General features: G+C 44.9%; 1 protein-coding gene across 1 annotated transcript in view; it reads right to left on the bottom strand.

The window, feature by feature from the left end:
• Positions 1–18,300, bottom strand: part of LOC139253819 (low-density lipoprotein receptor-related protein 1-like) — a 2,398,725-nt gene that overhangs the window by 73,172 nt on the left and 2,307,253 nt on the right. Inside the window, exons 80-82 of the mRNA XM_070873585.1 lie at positions 17,724–17,840; positions 17,415–17,591; positions 17,166–17,306 (exon numbers count right to left, since the gene is read on the bottom strand). Of these exons, the coding sequence (XP_070729686.1) occupies positions 17,166–17,306; positions 17,415–17,591; positions 17,724–17,840 (435 nt within the window). The remainder of the gene's footprint in view (positions 1–17,165; positions 17,307–17,414; positions 17,592–17,723; positions 17,841–18,300) is intronic.

Genomic DNA, 18,300 nt, shown 5'->3' with positions numbered 1-18,300 from the left:
GGAATAAAAACAATAACTTTATAAATAATTAATATAATACCTCTAAACAACGTAACGACTTTGCTGACTAAACCCTGCAGGCGTCTGTTGTTACAATTTTTTTTTAAGTACTGTTTTCTCTCTTAAAGGTTTAGCAGTGGTTCTTGTAAGCAGCAAGGCCCCTATGAGCTGGAGGCTGTCCCATTTCAAATTAACTACCCTTAGCAGAGGGGTATAACTCAGGGACAACCATCACACTGCTTCCAATAAACTGTTTAATGGATCAAACTTTGTCTCTTGCAACATCACCAAACAAACACAGACTAAAGTTTTACAGCAGAAAGTAATTAATATCTTTATGTGAGAACAACATTATAAAGCACAAAAAATTAATAAAATACTAAAACTATAATATATCGGGGAACACATATACAGAAACAAAGAGGCTGGATTACGCCACACTGGATTTGCAGCGCATAATTCAAATTAAGGATTGGTTTTGCACCGACGGATTTGGTCAAAATGGTGGGGGCGGTAACCATGCGGTCTTGTAGTGCTCTTGCGACGTTAGCACTATGCTACTCACATCAGCGCTGCACTGATGACGTCAGCGTGCCGGTGCTAACATCAGCGCCGACTCGCCGCATCATGCCACTGTGTTGCAACTGTCCTCCCTCTCTTAAAGGGGAGGGTCGCTGCGATCTGATCAGTAGCTTCAGTGCCACTCAAGAGGGCGTACCGGCCTGCTTGTTGGCGGCCCAGCTGAATTAGTGCCCACCATTGTCGAACCAACTGAAAAGTCGTCCGACATAAAAAAAGATGCCGGTCGTGGCGGCAGCAGCACCTCCCCTTGAAGGGTGGCCTGTGTGCCCCAGCCACCACAGCTTCGCTCAATTTCTCCCGTGGGACGTAAAGGGGTCAGCGCGCACAGTGATGACATCATCGTAGGGCCGCAACGCAAACACCTTTATACCAGCGGAGCTTCAGGGGCAATTCCAGGGGGAGCGATCTGTGCCCAACGCCCAGGTGAAAACCCTTTAGCGCGCCTTTTTCGGCAGCCACCGGCGCTAATTTACCCTGCGCAAAAAGGCAATTTCGGCCCCAAAATATATAGCCTGATTTTAACCTAACCTGTTCAACGGGGCTGGACAGGTTCGGGCTGGATGTCCGTTTTAAATCCCACCCAATTTTACGCTCCATTGACATTAAAATCGGGGCTTGGAGTTGGTCAATTATGTTATATTACATTACATACTCAAGATGAGAAAAAGCTATAATGTCCATACATGCTTGCCTCATTTGTCTTGCTGGATCTAATCCCCATTCACCAGCCCTCTCTTGCCCCCATTCCTGGGAGATCCAAGAATATAGATTATGCTGCCGAGCAGTAATTTCTGAAGAAATATAAAAGTTGCTAATAATTCATTAAACCAAGTTCTGGTTTCTGGTTTAGTGAATTAATTTGGTTTTATCTTCATACTATTTTCACTAACAGCATCATAACATATAATATTCTATATTTTAACGTGCAGCACAAGATGGAGTTCTTTGCCACATACCAGAATTCAGAATGAACTGATGAACTTCAGATCTTAACCTCTCATGAAGTGTAGTTTTCAGATGAACTTAATAATGTTGCATTCTTATACACAAGTCTCATGCTACATATGAATATTTAAATAAATAATTTTGTAAATGTGCAGCTAGACAGAATTCACACCCATATTCCTAACAAATGTGCATTTTTGTCTGCAGAGATCCAAACACAATTAAAAAGTTCCCATAAATTAATCAATCAAGGAAGCAAAGCACTTTGTTCTTTGGATCAAAAGATCCTGTATGCGCTTTAATTAAAAATACAACAAACTATTCAAACCTTTGACACATTTTCCACTGTCTAATTTTCTATTCAGTGACATTGAAAATAATTTCTGAATCTGAGTTATGTAAATGCAGATACATTTATTGAACCACAGAAGACCCATAGTCATTTACAAGCAGACTATTTGGCCCACCATGCTAGCTCTTTACTGAAATCATCTAAAACTAAAGCTAAGATCTCATCCTATCATCTGGTTTTAGCACTGATACTCACTCATTCTGGCAGACCTGCTCTATTAATACTAACAGTTAGCTCCATTAAGGATAAAGAACTTTTAAAGAAAGAACCTGCATTTACATAGCAATTTTCATGACCTTGGGATGCCACAAAGTGCTTCCCAGCAAATTAAGTGCCTTCTGAAGTGTAGTCACTGTAGGGAAACGCGGCAGCCAAACTGAGCACAGCAAGGTCTCATAAACAGCAATGAGAACAATGATCAGGAACGGAAAGGAACGAGATCAACATGTTGCCACTTGGCGACATCATCTGAAAACACAGCGTCAGTTTCCACATGTACGCTGATGACACCCAGCTCGACCTCACTACCACGAGACTGGGAATGGAAATGAAGATCAGTCGGTTTTGTATAATGGCTATCCAACCCACAATGCTGATTTTACGCTCTGGTGGCAAGTTGAAATTACCCCCACATTGTTTGTACACATGCAGGATTTATTTTTGAAAAAAAATAATGTTGTCCTTCCCCAGTGATGAAGACGGAAGGCATTGTACGTTATACGTGGAAACTACCAAAGGGAGAATGAATGCATTGCCTGATCTCACAGATTCAGGTATCGCTGATTATGGAAGAAAAAATATTCACTGGTCTATCATGAGGCCTGCTCATGCCTTCAAATTCTGGAATCATAGTCTAAGATAAATAAATCCCTTAGTCATGATTTTCAACGTCTTAAAACATGTATCATGCCCATAGAAAAGTTAGACAAAGCAATGGAGGTGGAACAGATTCGAGGAACTGAATGGCCTACTTCTGTTGATATGGCTATATTCAGCCAGAAATACACCCTGATGTTCAGTATTAAAAATATTGTTTAAAATATTGCTAAAACTGCAACATCCTTAATAATTGATATGCCACAGATGAATTTACTCATCTAGTAGAGTCCCTTGACATTTTGACAGGTAAAAACACATTAGTCACATCAATCTTTAGATTCTTTGCCAATCAATTAGCAGAAAAGGCAATCTTTGAAGCTAACATTTAGCTATGTAAATAGCCTGCTTTCTGAAATTTGGTTCAGTGAGTAAGATGCTCAAACTCAAAAAAGAATAAAAGTTAGAATTGGTCATATATGTAAAATTAGTCAGAAAAAGTGTCAGGCAGGTTAAAGACAAAGTAATAAAAATAGGTCTGAAAAAAGAGCATCCAAGAAAAAGGATAGTTTTATTTAAAACTGCTTTCTTGATTTTTCCCATAAAAGCTGATCTGAAATGTACAAATCCAGTTGGCTCAGGAAGCAAAATTTTCTCTTGACCCGATGACAGTGTAAGAAGTTATATGAAATTCAAGTTCACTTCAGATATTTTGACATAGGTTTTAGTTTTAACCATCTTGACGTTCAACACTGCCTGGGTCAAGTGGAGAGAGGAACATTGGGCACCAGAGGATTGCATGCCAGTAATGGAAATCACCCAATTATACATCCAGCTAAAATGAGAGGAAAATTGGGCGGGTTCAGATTTTCCTCTCTGTATACTGCCCAGCCGATTAAGACAATTACCCCAACAGCTTCACAAATCAGTGGATAATTTGATTTAGAACCAAAGCCATCTGTAATGAATGCATATGTAATTAGTATACTATTAGGCAGTCCCTTGTATCATAGAAACAAGGGCCACAAGTTTCCACATGATTTGCTCCTGATTTTTAGGAGCAACTGGTGTAGAACGGAGTATCTTAGAAATCGGAATTCTCGTCATTTAGTTTGCTCCAGTTCTAGTCAGTTAGAACAGTTTCACTTTGGAACAGAATTTTTTTTTCAAAAGGGGGCGTGTCCGGCCACTTTCGCCTGTTTTCAAAGTTTCGTCAGTGAAAACTTACTCTAAACGAACTTAGAATGGAGTAAGTGAAGATTTTTGTACGCTCGAAAAAACCTTGTCTACACTTTAGAAAATCAGACGCAGGTTACAAATCAGGCGTAGGGAATGGTGGGGGGGGGGGGGGTGTTTAAAGGGAAGTTTACAAACATTAAACACTTCAGTTTTACAAATAAAGAGCCATCATCAATAATAAATGATAAATACATCAATAAATCAACCAATAAATCAATCAAAAAAATTAATAAGAAATAATTTTTTTTTAAAATCAATAAATAAAACATTTTCTACTTACCGACTGCAGCACCGGGAGCCCTCCAACAGCGTGCTGGGATGCCCCCCTCAGTGTGTCTCTGTCAGTGTCTCTATCTCTCTGTCTGTCTGTGTGTCTCTCATTCTCTGTCTGTCAGTGTCTGTGTTTCTGACAGCGAGGGGAGGGGGAGGAGGGGGGTAGAGGGAGAGAGGGGGGGAGCAGAGGGAGGGAAGGGGGAGAAGGGGGAGGGATGGGGGAGAAGGGGGAGGGGGGAGAAGGGGGAGGGATGGAGAGAAGGGGAGGGATTGGGGAGAAGGGGGGAGGAGGGAGAAGGGGGGAGGGGGGGAGAAGGGGATAAAGGGGAAAAGGGGGAAAAAGATGGTGGGGGAAAGGAGATTGGGGGGGAAGGAGATTGGGGGGGAAGGAGATTGGGGGGGTGGAAGGAGATTGGGGGGGGGAGGAGATTGGGGGGGGTGGGGGAAGGAGATTGGGCGGGGTGGGGGGGAAGGAGAAGGGGGAGGGAGGCTGAAGGGGCCGGGCCCGAGACTTCGGGCAGGGCCCGTCCACAGCACCAGATTTACAGGTAGGTGGCGTTGGGTCGGGTCGGGGGGCTGGTGGGAGGGAGGTCGGTTCGGTTCGGGTCGGGGGGAGGGAGGGAGGGAGAGGGAGGTCAGGTCGGGGGGAGGGAGGTGAGGTTGGATACAGTCTGGGGGCGGGGGGGGGGTGGGAGCGGGTGTCGGGTCCGGTCCGGGGGCGGGGGGGGGGGCGGGGGAGAGCAGGTGTCGGGTCCGGTCCGGGGCTAGGGGCTGCGTGTTTCGGTCCCTCCCACACAGTTTCGGGCGCCTGGAGCTACTGCACTTGCGTGCCCACTGTCGCGCGCATGTGCAGAGGTCCCGGCACTGTTTTCGGCGCAGGGACCTGGCTCCGCCCCCTACAGCTTCTGCTGCGCTGCGCCAAGGGCCAGAGGACCTGCAGGGAGGTGGAGAATCTGGAGGGTTTTTTTAGTTGCACTTTGTGGCGCGAAAAACGGGCGTCCAGGTCGGGACTGCGCCGTTCTAGGCGCGGCTCGAAACTTGGGCCCAAGGAAACATAGAAAGTAGGTGTAGAGAAACATAGAAACATAGAAAATAGGTGCAGGAGTAGGCCATTCGGCCCTTCTAGCCTGCACCGCCATTCAATGAGTTCATGGCTGAACATGCAACTTCAGTACCCCCTTCCTGCTTTCTCACCATACCCCTTGATTCCCCTAGTAGTAAGGACTTCATCTAACTCCTTTTTGAATATATTTAGTGAATTGGCCTCAACAACTTTCTGTGGTAGAGAATTCCACAGGTTCACCACTCTCTGGGTGAAGAAATTCCTCCTCATCTCGGTCCTAAATGGCTTCCCCCTTATCCTTAGACTGTGTCACCTGGTTCTGGACTTCCCCAACATTGGGAACATTCTTCCTGCATCTAACCTGTCTAACCCCGTCAGAATTTTAAACGTTTCTATGAGGTCCCCTCTCATTCTTCTGAACTCCAGTGAATACAAGCCCAGTTGATCCAGTCTTTCTTGATAGGTCAGTCCCGCCATCCCGGGAATCAGTCTGGTGAACCTTCGCTGCACTCCCTCAATAGCAAGAATGTCCTTCCTCAGGTTAGGAGACCAAAACTGTACACAATACTCCAGGTGTGGCCTCACCAAGGCCCTGTACAATTGTAGCAACACCTCCCTGCCCTTGTACTCAAATCCCCTCGCTATGAAGGCCAACATGCCATTTGCTTTCTTAACCGCTTGCTGTACCTGCATGCCAACCTTCAATGACTGATGTACCATGACACCCAGGTCTCTTTGCACCTCCCCTTTTCCTAATCTGTCACCATTCAGATAATAGTCTGTCTCTCTGTTTTTACCACCAAAGTGGATAACCTCACATTTATCCACATTATACTTCATCTGCCATGCATTTGCCCACTCACCTAACCTATCCAAGTCGCTCTGCAGCCTCATAGAATCCTCCTTGCAGCTCACACTGCCACCCAACTTAGTGTCATCCGCAAATTTGGAGATACTACATTTAATCCCCTCGTCTAAATCATTAATGTACAGTGTAAACAGCTGGGGCCCCAGCACAGAACCTTGCGGTACCCCACTAGTCACTGCCTGCCATTCTGAAAAGTCCCCATTTACTCCTACTCTTTGCTTCCTGTCTGCCAACCAGTTCTCAATCCATGTCAGCACACTACCCCCAATCCCATGTGCTTTAACTTTGCACATTAATCTCTTGTGTGGGACCTTGTCGAAAGCCTTCTGAAAGTCCAAATATACCACATCAACTGGTTCTCCCTTGTCCACTCTACTGGAAACATTCTCAAAAAATTCCAGAAGATTTGTCAAGCATGATTTCCCTTTCACAAATCCATGCTGACTTGGACCTATCATATTACCTCTTTCCAAATGCACTGCTATGACATCCTTAATAATTGATTCCATCATTTTACCCACTACCGATGTCAGGCTGACCGGTCTGTAATTCCCTGTTTTCTCTCTCCCTCCTTTTTTAAAAAGTGGGGTTACATTGGCTACCCTCCACTCCATAGGAACTGATCCAGAGTCAATGGAATGTAGGAGTAGGCCATTCGGTCCTTCAAGCCTGCACCACCATTCAATATGATCATGGATGATCATACAACTTCAGTACCCCATTCCTGCTTTCTCTCCATAGCCCTTGATCCCTTTAGCCGTAAGGGCCACATCAAACTCCCTTTTGAATATATCTAATGAACTGGCCTCAACAACTTTCTGTGGTAGAGAATTCCACAGGTTCACAATTCTCTGAGTGAAGAAGTTTCTCCTCATCTCGGTCCGAAATGGCTTACCCCTTATCCTTAGACTGTGACCCCTGGTTCTAGACTTCCCCAACATCGGGAACATTCTTCCTGCATCTAACCTGCCCAATCCCGTCAGAATTTTAAACGTCTCTTTGAAATCCCCTCTCATTCTTCTAAATTCCAGTGAATATAAGCCTAGTCGACCCAGTCTTTCTTCATATGTCAGTCCTGTCATCCTGGGTATCAAGGATGAACCGCTTCCACACCATAAGGGATGAGTGCACAGGTGTTTCAATGAGGAACCTGACATTCCAGATCCCGAACTACATATCGAAGGGTGGAAGATGTCTGTGCGTGGATTCTTTTAATGTCGGGTGGCCGTTACACACCAGTCACTACACGGGCTTGACAGAGCTAGGTCTTGATCCAGTGGTAAGGGTTAACCAAGACAACTGGAGACCAAGCTCTGCTGCACGGACCTAATGCGCACACATACTCCTATTGTCAATAGATCGCACTGTGGGCTGGCCCGTGCTGCCACTGAGCCCTCCCTTCTTATGGGCCCCGAACCCTCGCCTCTCCTGGGCCCCGGTTCACGACGCTCCTGGGCCCCGATCTCTCACCGCTCCTCCGCCCCGATCAAAAATGGAGCAGTCACTAACAGGACATCAATTTGCTTCCTCTTATCTTGGAGACATCAAATATTGACACACTGTTATTTGAAATATCAAAATATTAAACCCCAGCCTAGGTAAAGCGTTATTAACATCAGCAGAAACAAACACCAACTAACAGAATGAACATGAGTTCACAAGTGACTGCAGGGGTTGGATTCTGCTGTTATTGCTGCTGTTATTCACATCCTGACCGAATCGTGTTCATATGTAATTCATTTCTCAGCAACAGTCATTGTCAGTAGGTTTGTTGTTCAGGCATCTGACAGATAACAAAATTGAGTGTAAAATGTTGTAGGTGAGCCAATTTAAAGTCACAAGGATCAAAGGGGTTATGGGGAGCGGGCAGGGAAATGCACCTGAGTCCATGATCGGATCAGCCAAGATCGCATAAAATGGCGGAGCAGGCTCGAGGGGCCGTCTGGCCTACTCCTGCTCCTATTTTTTATGTTTTTATGTTCCTATTACGGAAATAAATACCAACCAAATTTTAATGATTTTAAGGCAACCTCGGAAAGTTATTTTTTTTTCCATAAGAAACCTAAACAAATTATTAAATTGAATTAAAAACAATAACAAATAAAAATACAAAGGCACAGGGAAGGAGGAAATTGCACAAAATATATAAAAGTGATTAAAGTTTGGAATGATAAACAAATTGGGCTAGAAATTGCAGTTGGAGAAGTACCTTTGGAGTAAGTCTCCAATCTGCGAAACAATTACAAAAGTACCTGCTGGTGGCCAGGCTGCAAAAAGTTGCGGTCTCAAAGTGAAGGGCATGTAATGGTCTACGGATCCCAGGGATGCAGGCAGTTTGGAAGCATCCGTGGGATCACGTGGGCCTGGTCCTCCAATCAATAAGCAGAATTCCATTTCAATCATTTACGAAGGGAATCTTCGAATGATGTGCAATGAAATCCCCAAATTTAATAATTATACAGAATTGGAATTTTATTCATAATTACATTCATTCCACCAAACTCAGTAAAAATTTAAAAAATTATAATTTTATGCATCATTAAAAGTGTCATTTGGGCCAATAGTTGCATCAACTCATCAACAACAAGAAGAGCTTGTATTTATATAGTGCCTTTAACGTTGTGAAACATACCAAGGCACCTCACAGGAGTATTATGAAATAAATAAATTTGACTTCGAGCCACATGAGGAAAAATTAGGACAAGTGATCAAAAACGTGGCCAAAGAGCAAGTGTTAAGGAGCATTTTGGAGGAAAGAGAGGTAGAGGCAGAAAGGTTCCGGCAGGGAATTCCAGAGCTTAGGACCTAGGCAACAGGAGGCATGGTTGAGTGATGGAGGGATTTGAAAACAAGGATGAGAATGTTGAAATCAAGGCGTTATTTAACCAGGAGCCAATGTAGGTCAGCGAGCACAGGGGTGATAGGTGAGCGGGACTTGGTGCGAGTTAAGACACCTCTACTTTACGTAGGGTAGAATGTGGGAGGCCAGCCAGGAGTGCGTTGGAATAGTCAAGTCTACATAAGAACATAAGAACATAAGAAATAGGAACAGGAGTAGGCCATACAGCCCCTCGAGCCTGCTCCACCATTCAATAAGATCATGGCTGATCTAATCATTGAATCAGCTCCACTTTCCCACCTGTTCCCATAACCCCTTATCCCCTTATCGTTTAAGAAATTGTCTATTTCTGTCTTAAATATATTCAATGTCCCAGCTTCCACAACTCTTTGATGCAGCAAATTCTACATTGATACATTTACAACCCTCTGAGAGAGAAAAATTCTCCTCATCTCTGTTTTAAATGGGCAGCCCCTTATTCTTAGATCATGCCCTCCAGTTCTAATCCCATCAGTGGAAACATCCTCTCTGCATCCACCTTGTAAAGCCCCCTCATAATCTTATACGTTTCGATAAGATCACCTCTCATTCTTCTGAGTTCCAATGAGTAGGGGCCCAACCTACTCAACCTATCCTCATCAGTTAACCCCCTCATCTCTGGAATCAACCTAATGAACCTTCTCTGAACTGCCTCCAAAGCAAGTATATCCTTTTTTAAATATGGAAACCAAAAATGCACGGAGTATTCCAGGTGTGGCCTCACCAATACCTTATATAACTTTAGCAAGACTTCGCTGCTTTTATACTCCATCCCCTTTGCAATAAAGGCCAAGATTCCACTGGCGTTCCTGATCACTTGCTGTATCTGCATACTATCCTTTTTGGCCAAGACAGTGCCGGGAAGCCACTTGGGACCTTGTCCATAATTTAATACAAATACAGGATCATTGACTTCAATCTCGCGTGACACATTTGCGCTATCATGGTGTGCACTTTGTTGAAGCCGCCTGCTCTTTACCTGTTCATGTCATTCAGGGAGAACAAACGAGAGCCTTGTCTAAAGTGCTCTTTTCATCAGCAGTTCAGCAGGTGGGATCCCAGTGAGTGAGTGGGGTCTTGTGCAGTAGCTAAGCAGGACTCGGGATAGGCGAGTCTACAGTGAGCCTTCCGTTACCCTCTTCAAGCCTTGCTTGATGGTTTGCACTGCTCTCTCTGCCTGAACATTGGACGCTGGTTTAAACGGGGCAGATGTGACATGTTTGATCCCGTTATGGGTCATGAATTCTTTGAACTCAGCACTGGTAAAACATGACCCGTTGTCGCTCACCAGGACATCGGGTAAGCCGTGTGTGGCAAACATGGTCCGCAGGCTTTCAGTGGTGGCAGCGGACGTGCTAGTTGACATTATCTCACATTCAATCCACTTGGAGTACGCGTCTACAACCACAAGGAACATTTTACCCAAGAACGGGCCTGCATAGTTGACGTGTACCCAAGACCACGGTTTGGAGGGCCAAGACCATAAACTTAGCGCCGCCTCCCTGGGTACATTGCTTAACTGCAAGCACGTATTACATCTGTGAATGCAGGACTCTAAGTCCGCATCGATACCGGGCCACCACACGTGGGTTCTGGCTTTCACTTTCATCATTACGATGCCTGGGTGGGTACTGTGGAAGTCATTGATGAAGGTGTCTCTGCCCTTCTTGGGGACAATTACTCGATTGCCCCACAGAAGGCAGTCTGCCTGTATAGACATATCATCTTTGCACTGCTGGAATGGCTTTATCTCTTCCTGCATTTCCACTGGGACACTGGACCAGCTCCTGTGAAGCACACAGCTTTTGACGAGAGATAATAAGGGGTCCTGGCGTGTCCAGGTTTTGATCTGCCGGGCAGTGACAGGTGATTGCTCACTCTCAAATGCTTCCATAACCATGGCTAGATATGCGGGCTGCGCCATTTGCAACCTCGTGGTGGGCAATGGCAGCCTACTGAGAGCATTGGTGCAGTTTTCTGTGCCTGGCCTGTGGCGGATGGCGTAGTTGCATACGGACAACGTGAGCGCCCATCTCTGGATGCGGGCCGATGCGTTGGTATTTATCCCTTTACTCAAGGAAAACAGGACTATAAGTGGCTTATGGTTAGTTTCCAATTCGAATTTTAGCCCAAACAGTTATTGGTGCATTTTCTTTACTCCATAGGCACACACTAATGCTTCTTTCTCAATCATGCTGTAGGCTCTCTCAGCCTTAGACAGACTCCTGGATGCATAAAAACTGGTTGCAGTTTCCCGAAATCATTAGCTTGTTGCAATACACACCCGACCAAACGCTTACATGGATCATACAACACAAGCAATTTGTTTGAGCATAACAATTTTCTCGCTTTTACAAAGGCATTTTCTTGGCTTTTGCCCCAAACCCATTTGCCCCCTTTTCGTAGTAAGACATGTAGTGGCTCTAGCAGGGTGCTGAGGCCCGGTAAGAAGTTACCAAAGTAGTTGAAGAGTCCCAGAAAAGTCCACAGCTCCGTCACGTTCTGTGGCCTCGGTGTGTTCTCGATTGCCTCCGTCTTCGCGTTGGTGGGCCTGATGCCGTCCACCGCAATCCTCCTTCCCAGGAACTCCACTTCAGGTGCCAGGAAACGCACTTCGAGCATTTTAACCTGAGCCCCACGCAGTTAAGTCGACTAAGAACCTCCTCCAGGTTCTGCAGGTGCTCGACTGTGTTCCGACCTGTGACCAAGATGTCACCCTGGAAGACCACCCTGGAGGATCGACATCAGTAAACTTTCCATATTTCACTGGAATATCGCTACCGCTGATCGGATTCCAAATGGGCATCTGTTATAAACAAAAAGACCTTTGTGTGTTGATGCAGGTGAGGGCCTTCGATGATTCCTCCAGTTCCTGTGTCATGTAGGCTGAAGTCAGATCCAGCTTCGTGAACGTCTTTCCTCCCGCCAGTGTTGCAAAGAAGTCATCGGCTTTTGGTAGTTGGTGTTGGTCATGCTGGGAGAAATGATTGATAGTTACTTGGTAATCGCCACAGATTCTGGCGGTGCTGTCTCCCTTGAGGACTGGGACTATCGGACTGGACCACTCGACTCACTGAACTCGATCGGTGAAATGATGCCCTCTCATTGCAGCCGGTCTAGCTCGATCTCTACCCTTTCTCTCATCATGTACAGTAATGCTCTCACCTTGTGATGGATGGGTCACGCCCCCGGAGTTAGGTGGATCTGCACTTTTGCTCCTTGGAATTTCCTGATGCCTGGTTTGAACAGCGAAGGAAATTTGTTTAAGACCTGGACACATGAAGTGTTGTCAGCGGGCAATAGCTCGCGGACTTTGTCCCAGTTTCAGCATATCTTTCCCAGCCAGCTCCTGCCGAGCAGCGTGGGAACATCACCCGTTACCACCCAGAGTGGTAGTCTGTGCACTGCTCCATCGTAGGAGACCTTTACGGTAGCACTGCCACTTAGTGTAAGTTCTTAGTCTCGTGCAAACTGGAGTTAAGACTGGCCTTGAGGTCTTGTTGCACCACAACCTTTTGAAAGTCTTTTTGCCCATGATGGACTGGCTCTTGCCCATGTCCAGCTCCATTGATACCGGGGGTACATTTAGTTCAACATTCAGCATTATTGGGGGACAATTCGTGGTGAATGTGTGCACCCCATGTTCCTCTGTCTCCTCTATCTGAGGCTCTGGTTCATAGTGATCCTCCGTGGATCTGCTCTCCTCTGCAATGTGGTGGTTTGCAAGTTTAAAAGGCTTAGCAGCTCGCCTGCACACTCATTCAAATGTGTCCCATTGTTCCATAGCCCTTGCAAACGTTTCCTTTGAAGCGGCATGAATGGAAACGATGATCACCCCCGCAGCGCCAACAAGATGTTAATGCCCTTGCATTCATCACCCTTGATGGTGGACTCTGAGACACCTGCGGATGTGTAGCTGCAGGTATGTGTGACCTGCCCTGTATGTTACGATTCGAAAACAACATCACTTTGTTCACAGTACTTGTAGCAGCACTTGTGTGCTGAGAGATTTTCTTAGTATTGTCACTGGTGGCAATGAATGCCTGGGCTATCGCTATGGCCTTACTCAAGGTTGGGGTCTCTGCAGTTAAAAGCTTGCGAAGTATGGTTTCATGGCCAATGCCAAGTACGGAAACGTCTCTGAGCATGTGCTCCAAATGTCCTTCAAATTCGCAATGTCCTGCAAGGCGTCTCAGCTCGGCGACATAATTCGCCACTTCCTGGCCTTCAGACCTTTTGTAGGTGTAGAAACCGGTACCTCGCCATCAGAACGCTTTCTTTTGGGTTCAAATGCTCTCGGACCAATGTGCACAAATCGTCTTACGATTTCTCCATGGGTTTCACTGGACTGAGCAGATTCTTCAGCAGTATGTTGGTGCCCCACAGACAGTGAGGAGGATCGCTCTACATTTGGCAGCACTCTCTTCCCCATCTAGCTCGTTGGCCACGAAGTATTGGTCGAGTCGCTCCACAAAAGTTTACCAATCATCTCCCTCTGAAAATTTCTCCAGGATGGCCACTGTTCTCTGCATCTTTGGGTTCGCTATCTGTATCCCATCGCCAGTTGTTGTATATGGAGAAAGAGTCAGACTGAACATTGTGAGCTCAAAGTAAAGTGTAACTTTAGTCTTTTATTGCAGGTCTGCAGAGTGCCTCTCCAACCTGTGAAGCCTTCTTAAATACCTGTGCTCCCAAGGGATAATGGGATCCCTTGGGACTCTGGGGAATGAGCCCTCTGGTGGCTGTACAGAGTGAATACAAGTCCACATATATAACACTATACTTTTGCATTTCATGCACAAGTACCCCCAGGTTCTGCTGTACCGCGGCACTTTGCAATCTTTCTCCATTTAAGTAATAACTTGCTCTTTGATTGTTTTCTGCCAAATTGCATGACCTCACACTTTCCAACATTATACTCCATCTGCCAAATTTTTGCCCACTCACTTAGCCTGTCTATGTCCTTTTGCAGATTTTTTGTGTCCTCACACATTGCTTTTCCTCCCATCTTTGTATCATCAGCAAACTTGGCTACGTTACACTCAGTCCCTTCTTCCAAGTCGTTAATATAGATTATTAATAGTTGGGGTCCGAGCACTGATCCCTGCGGCACCCCACTAGTTACTGGTTGCCAACCAGAGAATGAACCATTTACCCCGATTCTCTGTTTTCTGTTAGTTAGCCAATCCTCTATCCATGCTAATATATTACCCCCAACCTCATGAAGTCTAGAGGTAACAAAGGCATGGATGAAGGTTTAAGCAGCGGATGTGCAGAGGCAAGGGCGGAGATGGGCGATGTTACAGAGGTGGAAATAGGCAGTCTTAGTTATGCTGTGGATATGTGGTTGAAAGCTCATTTCAGGGTCAAATATGACACCATGATTGAAAAAAGTCTGGTTCAGCCTCAGACAGAGGTTGAGGAGAGGGATGGTGTCAGTGGCTAGGGAACGGAGTTAGTGGTGGGGACCGAAAACAGTGGCTTTGGTCTTCCCAATATTTAATTGGAGAAAACTTTTGCTTATCCAGAACTGGTGGTCAGAGAAGCAGTCTGACAACTTTGAGACCGTGGAGGGGTCAAGAGAAGTGGTTGTGCGGTACAGATGGGCATCATCAGCATACATGTGGAAACTGACACTGAAACTGAAACTGACTCAGATGGTGTCGCCAAGGGGCAACATGTAGATGAGAAATAGGAGGCGGCCAAGGATAGATCCTTGGGAGACAAAAGAACTAACGATGCGGAAGTGTGAAGAGAAGCCATTGCAGGTGATTCTCTGGCTACGCTTAGATAGATAAGAATGAAACCAGGCGAGTGCAGTCCCATCCAGCTAGATGACGGCGGAGAGGTGTTGGAGAAGGATAGAGTGGGCAGCCATGTCAAAGACTGCAGAAAAGTCAAGAAGGATGAGCTGGGATAGTTTACCTTTGTCACAGTCACAAAGGATGTCATTTGTGACTTTGATGAGAGCCGTTTCCGTGCTATGGCAGGCGTGGAAACTGGATTGGAGGGATTCAAACATGGAGTTGCGGGAAAGATGGGCACGGATTTGGGCAACGATAATATGTTCAAGCACTTTGGCGAGGAAAGGGAGGTTGGAGATGGGGCAGTAGTTTGCAAGGATGGAAAGGCCAAGGGTTGTTTTTTTGAGGAGGGGTGATGGTGGCAGATTTGAGGGAGAGGGGGACAGTACCTGAGGATAGAGAACTGGTAACAATGTCAGCTCACATGGGAGCCAGAAAAGGAAGTTGAGTGGTCAGCAGTTTGGTCGGAATCGGATCAAGGAAGCAGGAAGTGGGTTCATGGACAAGGTGAGCTCAGAGAGGTCAAAAGGGGAGATCGGAGAGAAACTGAAGAAAAATGTAAGGTCAGGGATAGGGCAGAGGGGATCCTTAGAGGAAGTTTGACCCGATCATCTAGGGGAAGGAAGGGAAGAGGCGGAGGCAGCTGTAGGAATGGTCTCAATCTTAGAGACAAAGACGTCTATGAGCTCCTCACACTTATTGTGGATGTGAAGGTGGAGACTGGGGAGAGGTGTTTAAGAAGATGGTTACCAGTGGAAAATGGAAGCTAGGGTTTATCTGTGCATTCCAGAATGATTGTGGAGTAGTGAGCAATTTTGGCAGATGAGAGCAGGACTCGATAATGCTTTATGTGGGCCAGCCAGATCTGGCGGTGAATGGCTAAACCAGTTTCCACCATATCCGTTCAAGTCTGCATCCCTTGGACTTGAGAGAGCAAAGATCAGGGCTGTACCAGGGGGAATTGCCAGGGTGAGAGATAGTAATTGTTTAATAGGGACTGGGGCATAAAAGGTGGTGGTGTGGGTACGACTGAGCAGATTATAATTAGTTCATAAGTGCAGTTGTAAGAGAGTTGGGAGAGAGTTTTTTTCCAGTAGGTAGGATTAGTGAGGCTGGGGAGAGGGTGGGGCTGGAATGGAGGATGTAGGTGGAGAGCGATACGAGGAAGTGGTCAGGGATGGCTTTATCTGAATTGACACAATGCGAATAGCGAGGCCACAAGAGATGGCAAGGTCGAGGGGGTGGATGTGAATATGGATTGGGGAGTTCACATGGAGGGAGAGATTAAGGGCGGATAGGAGGCTAATGAACTGAGAGGAGAGAGAGCCTGATGAATTGAGATGGAGGTTGAAATCACCGAGGATGAGAAGTCGTTTAATGCAGAGGCTGAGAGAGGAAAGCAGTGAAGAAATATTGGTAATAAAACTAATTTCATACAATGTATGTGCATAATTTAGAATACGGAAATTATTAATTAAAGCTTCAGATATTTCCTTATGCTGAAGCAAACAGGCCCTGTGCTTGTTTGCATCCACTGTAAGACTTCCGTGTGTAATTGCTAGCCAGTCGGTAGACAAATAGCCCAATCTGCGTCTGTGATTGCTTTCTCGTGGCCGCTGCAGATGGCCTGTCAATGTGTACGTTGACGCATTTCAATACGACGGCGTACTCTGAGAGTACACCATCACACACACTGCAATTTCATTGCCAAACATTAGAAAAACAACTTGCAAGCACAATTAGGAAGAATGCAAGTAAATGTGTTCCGACTATATCAGCTGAATTTCTAGCAAACTAGGGTTCACGGGACAAAATTGAACAGTTTGGCACTAATCAGCACTAAATTGGCAATGCCATCTCACAAGGTTACAAAAGTAACACGTGGGAGAAATGGAAATAGAAATTGTGAATTATATCACTGCAATTCATGCATTGTGAACAAATAAAAATTTTGTAGAACCTTTTCTTTGATAACAATGCCCTTTTTAGATACATTTATTTTAGGGCAGAGTAGAGGAAGCATTAACATACATCTAGCCAGTGCTAGAGCTGATCTGGGAGAGCTTGATGTTGTTACTAGTAGATACCAAACGTGAAAAATGTTCATCTTGCATATTGGCATTCCTTACCTCGCTGAGCATAAAACCGGAGTGGAGAGGGATTGGGGTGTGGGGAGGAAAATATACTGACATTTTAACACAAAAAAACCCCTGCAATTCTCAGAATATTTCATGCCACTGTTTAAATCCTTTATTTTAATAAAATAGTTCATGAATATTCAGATAGTAATTTGTGAGTTATTTTTGGCAAGAGTGCTCAATGTCAAGAAATACAGAAGTACTCACCATAAGGTAATGCAGTGGGAGAATCTACATCAACACATGTTCCATTAATCAGGTTCTTTCCATCTGGACACAAACATGTTACACCAGTAGGATTCAGCAAACACAGCCACTCGCAGTTCTTTTTACTGCAAGGATTCGGCACTATGGAATGCAAAGAAGGTGCATGTTACTAAGAGTCTAACATGATTCAAAGCATTCTGATGCAGTCTATTCATATTCTGTTTTGTTCATGTCAGTACTGTTACTTACAGTCTTGCTGTTTGTACTGATGGAACATCACTGTAGCTGACGCATCGCTGAGACCCGATACCAGGTACTCAAGGTCAGCACGTCCAAATTTGTGCACTTTAAAAACACGACTATTGGTATGTGTCACCCCATAAATATAATCTTCAAAAACATCAATGCTGAATGGACTTAGGAGACCTTGAACAATAAAACAGATTGTATACTTAGATCTTAACTCATGTGGAAAAGGTAAGACGTAATTAAATTAACTATCAATATCTATCATTTTCTTTCCACATTACAAACTGAGAAAGTGAAATTTGTTGCTACCTTGTTTAACACTGGCAACGACAACAGAATCACTGCCATCAAAGCGGACACTGCCTACAATTGAAAGCTTGGTGTCTGCCCAATACAAGCGCTGGTTGAAATGATCAAGAGCCAGTCCTTAGGAGAGGAAAAGAATTATACACATTTTAAAATGGTCATTCTATTACAGTGTCAACATTTTCTGCTTATAATTAAATTTTTCATGCATTCCTTAATGATTACACGGTCCAAGACTTGCTTTCAATTTTACAGGTATCTATTTTCTTTTCTGAGATTCACAGAAAAAAATCCCATTGTTGATACATTTATGTTTTCAGAATAAAAAAGTATGATTAAAAAGACTTTATACTGATTTAAATATATATACATTTTAAAGGAGCATATTGTGTTCTCCAGAAAATCTGGGTTTGATCAAAATTATCATCGTATATTCACATATTAAAGTCAGATTAAAGGACCTAAAGAATTATCAGGGCTTGCCTTCCTCTCCTGGCACTGACAGGGAACAATGTGGATGCAATGCACTAGAAGCAATGAAATATCAAGATTTTCAGTGAGCCTTCATTTAAGTCGAGTG

Source organism: Pristiophorus japonicus, chromosome 3, assembly GCF_044704955.1.
Source record: "Pristiophorus japonicus isolate sPriJap1 chromosome 3, sPriJap1.hap1, whole genome shotgun sequence".
Classification (NCBI taxonomy): domain Eukaryota; kingdom Metazoa; phylum Chordata; class Chondrichthyes; family Pristiophoridae; genus Pristiophorus; species Pristiophorus japonicus.
The sequence above is the reverse complement of the archived record's forward strand: the minus strand, read 5'-3'. Positions and strand labels throughout refer to the sequence as shown.